At 41.4% G+C, this 7,500-nt stretch overlaps 1 protein-coding gene across 1 annotated transcript in view; it reads right to left on the bottom strand.

Annotated features, from left to right (window-relative positions):
• LOC122250868 (lachesin) overlaps nt 1-7,500 on the bottom strand; it is a 12,466-nt gene that overhangs the window by 1,440 nt on the left and 3,526 nt on the right. Inside the window, exons 2-5 of the mRNA XM_086533745.1 lie at nt 4,552-4,750; nt 3,998-4,126; nt 3,089-3,208; nt 1,738-1,908 (exon numbers count right to left, since the gene is read on the bottom strand). Of these exons, the coding sequence (XP_086389871.1) occupies nt 1,738-1,908; nt 3,089-3,208; nt 3,998-4,126; nt 4,552-4,750 (619 nt within the window). The remainder of the gene's footprint in view (nt 1-1,737; nt 1,909-3,088; nt 3,209-3,997; nt 4,127-4,551; nt 4,751-7,500) is intronic.

Consider the following 7,500-nt stretch of genomic DNA (forward strand, 5'->3'; position numbering starts at 1 on the left):
GAGGGAGGGGTGAAGAAGGAATTAAAGATGGGAAAGGGTGAGAGGGACGGAGGGATGGAAGGAAGGAGGAAAGGGGAAGGAAGGAAGGAAGATACATTAATTATAATAACATGGTAGTGATAATGCCACAAAAATACTATATCAGTGATTTCAATATGAAAATGATATTGGCATGACAATCAAGATAATCAAATATCTATGTTAATCATATGACCACGATAATGATGCCAGATTGATAGTAAGATAACGATAGGATAATAGCAGCATGATAAAGATGAAAATAGGACACTGATAATGACTAACTGGCAGCGAGAGCTCGATGATAACAGTAACACTAGTAACAACATTATCCTAAATAGTAATAGTACCATGAATTGTTGAAGTGGTAGTTAATATGACAATGTAATTGAAACACATGATGATAATCGTACTAGTAGTTGTAGTAATAGTAGTAGAGGTAGTGGTTGTAGTAGTAATGGTAATGGTAATGATGGTGATACTGATAAAAACAACAATATTAATGGTTGTAGTAGTAATGATAATGGTAATGATTTTAGTGGTGATGATTATAATGACGATGACGATAAGATAAAAAAAGATAATGATAATGATAGCAATATCTCTAACAATTTTGGTGTGATAGTAAAAAAAAAGAAGTCGATTTGGAAATTAATGAATTAATCAGTGAATAAGTAAAGAAAGAAAAAAAAATGGCCCAAATGAAATAAAACATTTAATTTAAAAAAAGGTGTCCAAACCACAATCATCTATCTATCTACTTTAATTTCTAAAATGTATTCATTTCCGTACATGCAGCATAAATTACAAAGTTACGTAACATCTGAAGCCTGAATTAACGAATCCCGGATAAGTGAAGTTCAGCTTGTACTATCACTACTAATAACTCAAACTAAACAGACATACATACAAGCTAAACAGACAGACAGATCAAACATTCATTTAAGGATACAGACAGAAACAGACAAACAGACATAATAACAATAATGATAATAATAATAATGATGATAAAGATAACGATGGTAATGATGACTCAAAGAAAAGAAAAGTTATGAACAAAGGGATACAAATACAACTTCATTATCAAACATACGTTTAAGGATACAGACAGAAACAGACACACATACAAACCATGCATGCAGTCAATTAAACAAATCAAGCATAAAGATAGGTAGCCAAGTATACAGTCAACCACATGATACTGACAGACATACAGGGGAACCAAGCATATAGAAAATCCAGGACTGCAGTAAAAAACGCAAGCATAAAGCATGCAAGCAGACAAACCAGTCATACAGTCAACACAAGCAAACAGTCAGACAAGTATACAGTCAATATACATAAACAGACCCAGACAAACAAACTTAAAAGCAAATACAACCATACAGACAGACCCAGTCAATCAGGCTATGCACACAACTATATCCACGACCACAAGCACACAAACACAAGCCAAAAAACAAACAAACAAGCAAAAAACACAGCAGAGACATGACAAACAGAAACAAATCGACAAAAAAAAAGACACACACACTAAAAAGCAAGACACTTCAAACACTAAAAACACCCTCCCCCCCCAAAAAAAAAAAAAAAGACACACACACAACCACAACCAACCAAAACAACCCCTCCCCCCAACATCCCCCCCCCAAACACCCCAAAAAAGAAAGAAAAAAATCTCAAAACCATAAAAACAAAAGCTAAAGCAAACCTACTCACCATACACTTTGATTCTGCCTTGTGCTTCTCCGAGCGAGTTCTTGGCCGTGCAGTAGTACTCCCCCGCGTGGTGACTTCGGAAGTTCATGATGGTGAGAGTCATCTTGGTCATGTAGTAATTGCTGTGCTTTTCATGCGTTATGTATTCCTTGTTGCTGATGAGCATCTCGCCTGCGGGGGGGGAAGGAGAGGGAGAGAGGGAGGGAGAGGGAGGGAGAGGGAGAGGGAGGGAGAGGGAGAGGGAGGGAGAGGGAGAGGGAGAGAGAGAGAGGGAGAGGGAGAGAGAGAGGGAGGGAGAGAGAGAGAGAGAGAGAGAGAGAGAGAGAGAGAGAGAGAGAGAGAGAGAGAGAGAGAGAGAGAGAGAGAGAGAGAGAAGAGGAGAGGAGAGGAGAGGAGAGGAGAGAGAGAAAGAGAAAGAGAAAGAGAAAGAGAAAGAGAAAGAGAAGGAGAAAGAGAAGGAGAGGAGAGAGAGAGGCAGATAGATAGAGATAGATAGATAAATAAATAGAGAGAGAGAGAGAGAGAGGAGAGAGAGAATAAGTTATATAGATAGATAGATATAAAGATAGTGATAGAAACAGACGGAACGAGAAAAGAGTTAAACTCCATGACAGAAAGACACTGACATATGTGTTCAGAATAAACAGCTGATTGCAAAGTGATTTATTCAACGGGAAATTGCCACTGGGACATCGCCCCTGTAATTCTTATTTACTGAATCATGAATTATGAAATATAAAAAGATCTGGAAGGAGATGACTTTCCTCAAGATTGAGCGATATTTTCTGAAAATAATACAATTTGATATGCATTCTAAAAAAAAAGCAGCAAGACTCAAACGAATCTATGAGATTAAAAAAAAATAATGGGTTTTATAAAGGACTATAGTTAAACTTTAACTATAACGGTCCTGCTAATTGGGACATGACGTTAAAATAAATCCAATTATAAGTATCTTTAGATGATAATAATGATAATGGGACATGAAAAATATGGACATTCGTTTACATTAGAATAGAAACAAAAATTAAGGTGTAGCTAAGGTTAATAATGGTGATAGTCATGATGATAATGATAATAATGATGATAAAGATAACGATCGTAATGATGACTCAAAGAAAAGAAATGTTATGAACAAAGGGATTCAAATACACCAAAATAATACGGCCGTTACCCCCTTAACATCAAAAACAAAAACAAAACCAAAAACAAAAAGTCATAACACCCATTTCCCTCCCCCCCCCAAAAAAAAGGGAAAAAAATGCACAAAAACCGAATATCTAAATAAACAGATGACTCCATAGAGAGATAAATAGATAGATAAATAGACAAAAAATAACCCAATACGTACCTGAGTCACGTGTCCAATACTGAATGGACTTTGGTGAAGCTTCTAAGTTACACTCCAACGTGGTCTCGCTCCCGATGGGCACACCGATCAGCTGATTGGGCACGTGGATGACGGGCCGGACTGTTTGGGGGGGACGGGGGTGGTGGTTGGGGGGGAGGGGGGGGTGGAAGAATCACGGGTGGATTTGGGGAGAGGGGGGTAGGTTGGGTTGAAGGGGGGGGGGAAGGTAAGGTGGAGGTGGAGGAATGCGTGGAATTTATTTATTTATTTATTATTATTATTTTTTTTTGGGGGGGGGGTTGGGGGGTAGGGGCATCGGGGATGGGGTTTAGATGAGGATTAGAAAGGGGTAGGGGGTGGGTGGGTAGGGAAAGGAAATATAAATTATCAGTTGAAATGGAGATTTGTTTTCTAAAGAAAATTACCCAGCATAAAGATGGACATCGTTTTAAAACCCGAATAGATATGTAAACAGAACGTACAGTATTTTAAGAATGACATGAAAATACAACCCTCACCCCTCAAAAAAAAAGAATATACATACATACCTACGTGTATATATATATATATATATATATATATATATATATATATATATATATATATATATATATATATATATACATATACATATACATATACACACACATATATATATTATATATATATATACATATACGTATACATAAACACACACAGACACACACACACACACACACACACACACACATATATATATATATATATATACATATACATACATATGCATATGTACATATACATACATACAGAAGATAGACAGATCCACAGACACACACACACAAACACACACAAAAACATAAAAAAACATCACATCCATCTCAACACACCACACACACCACAACCCACAGAACCCACATCCCAACTTACAGTGCACGTTGACCATGATCCGCTTGCTCACTATAGGAGGGACACTATTATTGGCCATGCACAGGTACGGGCCCATGTCAGAGCGGGTGATGTGGGTCAGGTTCAAGAACTCGCCGTCGTAGGTCATCTCTGGGGACAGAAAATGGGTGAAATTGGGTTGCGGAGTTGGGTGGGTGAGTTGTGTTTGGTTGAATTGTGTTTGGGTGAATTGGAATTGGTTAATCATAATCAGTTGAATCGTAATTAGTTGAATTATAAGGATGGTGGGAGTGATGGTATATATATATATACACACACACAAATATATAAATATATATATGTATATATACACATATACATATATATAAATATATATCTGTATATATATATATATATATATATATATATATATATATATATATATATATATATATATATATATATATATATATATATATATATATATATATATATATACATATATACACATTTAGACAAATCAACAAACAGGGAAACCAACAAGAAATCACACAGGACCCCCCCTCCCTCCCCCCCCCTCCCCCCCACACACCCACCTTTCCTCTTGGGGTTGGCGGGGTCGCTGGTCCGGAGAACGATCGCCTTCTGGTCCTCCCGCGACCACGTGATGACCGGCTTCGGGTACCCGCGCGCCCGACAGCGGAGGTGGATGTTCGAGCCTTCGGGCGCCATCTCGTCCGAGGAGGTGCCTTCGTCGGTGATCTCCGGGGGCACGGTCACCTCCAGGAACCCGATCTGGGGGGGGGGGGGCGAGATGGGGGAGGGGGGGGTGATGGGGGTTAGAAGGTGGGGGGGAGGAGGAGAGGGGGGGGAGGGGAGGGAAGGAGGGGAGGGGAGGAGGGGGGGGGAGGAGGAGGGTGAGAGAAGGGGGGAGTTGGAGGGGGGGAGTTGGAGGGGGGGGAGTTGGAGGGGGAGGGGAGAGGGGTAGGGGGAGAAGAGGGGGAGGGGAGGGAAGGAGGGGAGGGGAGGAGGGGAGGGGGAGGAGAAATGGGGGAGGGGAGAGAAGGGGGTTAGAAGGTTGGGGGTGGAGAGGAGAGAAGGGGCGAGGGGATAGGATAGGGGTGGGGTGGAGAGAGGAAAAGGGTGAGGAGAAGAGGGGGTTAGAAGGTGGGGGGTAGGGGTTGGAGGGGAGGTAGGAGGAGGGGGGTAGGAGGGAAGGGTAAGGGAGAGAAAGAGAGAGAGAGATAAGAGAGAGATAGATAGAAAGAGAGAGAGAGAAAGATAATTAGATAGAGAGAGAGAAAGAGAGAAAGAGAGAGAGAGAGAGAGAGAATGAGAAATAATAAAGAAAGAAAGAGCGGGAGAAATGAGATGGGATGAAGGAGAGAGGAGGAAAGGAGAAGTAGGAGCCGAAGGGAAGAGGAAGGGAAGGAAAGGGGACATAGGGAAAGGCGAAAGAGGGGGAAAAAGGAAGAGCGAGAAGAGGGGAGAGAAAAAACAAAAACATTAAGATTTATTTCCATCACACAAACAAAGACAATGTTACATTAAGCACAAACAAACAAACAAATATACACATCACGTTTCTTATTCAAATATTTATCTCTTATTATCCTGAAATAAAATCGTATAGAATAATTTCCAATTCTGGCTGCTGTTGTTTTTATTGTCTTTGTTGTTGTTTGCTGTTTTTGTTGTGGTTTTTGTTTTTGTTTTGGCTTGACATTATGCTTATAGAAAGAAGGTTATTATGATGGATGGGACGGCGGGGATGGGGGGGGGGAGAGGGGGAGGAAGAAATAATCTCTCTCTCCCTCTCTCTCTCTATCTTTCTTTCTCTCGCTCTCTCTCTCTCTCTCTCTCTCTCTTTCTCCCCTTCTCTCTATATTTCTCTCTCTTTCTCTCTCTCTCTCTCTCTCTCTCTTTCTCCCTCCCTCTCTCTCTCTCTTTCTCCCTCCCCCTCTCTTTCTCTCTCTTTCGCTCTCTCTCATTCTCTCTCTCTCTCTCTCTCTCTCTCTCTCTCTCTCTCTCTTTCCCCCTCCTTCCCTCCCTCCCCCCTCTCTCTCTCTCACCTCCCCCCCCCCTCTTTCTCTACATACACATACACACATGTATGTATATGTGTGTGTAAAGGAAGAAAGAAACAGAAGAAAAAGGGAAGGCGAAGAACCGAGAAGAAGAAAAGAAAATGAAAAACCAGAAGGAGAAGAAGAAGGAAAATACCAGAGATAAGACGAGAAGAGAAAGAAGGAAAAGAAAAGAAATGTAAGGAAATAAATGACGAAAATGTGAGGAAGTAAAGAGAAACAGTAAATAAAAACAAACGAAAATAAAGATAAGCAAGGAAACAAGACAAAATCAACAACAAAAAAAACAAACAAAAAAAACAACAGAAAATAGGAGAGGAAATAATGAAAAAAAAAAAAAAAACAATGAAACAAGACAAAATCATAACTGCAACAGCAGAAAATAGAAGGAGAGGAAATAGTGATTAAAAAAATCTGGAGAAAGAGAAGACGACGAAAAAAATGGAAAAAAGAAGATGAAAAAAGAAAAAAATGGAAGACGATATAGATTGAAAAGAACAAACAAAAAAATCTAAGGAATGAGGCTGATCGAAAGAGAAGCGAAGAGATTAAGAAAAAAAGAAAGAAAGAAAGAAAGAAATTATTACATACATATATATATAGATATATATATTAATATATATAAAATAGAGTGGATTGAAATTATATAGATAATTATCTATAGATATAGATAGACAGATAGATAGAGAGAGAAGAGAGATGATGGAGATAGAGAGAGAAAAAGTAGAGAGAGAGAGAGGAAAGAGAGAGTGAACGAAGGAAAGAGAGGGGAAAAAAGAGAGAGAGAACGAGGAAAGAGCAAAAGAAAAAGAAAAAAACAAGCGAAAGCGGGAGAGAGAGAATCAAGAACCAACCCGCTACCCCCTCTTTCACCCCCCCACCCCCTCCAATCCTCCCCTCACCCCCCCCTCTAAAAAAAAATAAAGATATAGAGGGCGCGCATCCCCCCCTCCCCCACGCCCCCGCCCCTTTCCAATCTCTGCGGTGTCTATACTGGTTTTTGAGTCTGTCTCGCGGCTTGACGGACGGCGCGGAAGACCAGATGTGACGGGTTGGGGGGGAGGGGGAAAGAGGAGAAGGGGTGTGGATAGGGGGAGGAGGGATATGACGGGTTGGGGGAAGGGGGTGGGGTGTGGAAGGGGGAGGGGGGAGGAGGGGAAGGGGAGGGGTGGGGAAAGGGGGAGGGGAGAAGGGGGTAGGGCAAGGGGGATGGGGGGGGGAAGGGGGAGGAGGGGATATAGGTGGGGGGAATGGGGGGTGTTGGTGTGGGGGAGAGAGAGGGGGTGAAGTAGGGGTGGAATCAGAGGTTTGTGGGTTCGTGTGTGTGGGGGGAGGGGCGGAGGGGGTACAGGGTATAGGGGTGGGTAGGGTTTGGGTGAAGGGGTGAATGGGGTGTGTGTGTAGTGGGGGTTGATAGGGGAGGGGTTGCTAGAAGGGTTGTGGGTTATGGTAGGGGGT

This window comes from Penaeus japonicus, unplaced genomic scaffold (genome assembly GCF_977035675.1).
Source record: "Penaeus japonicus unplaced genomic scaffold, GWHDUDI00000001_assembly GWHDUDI00000040, whole genome shotgun sequence".
NCBI lineage: Eukaryota > Metazoa > Arthropoda > Malacostraca > Decapoda > Penaeidae > Penaeus > Penaeus japonicus.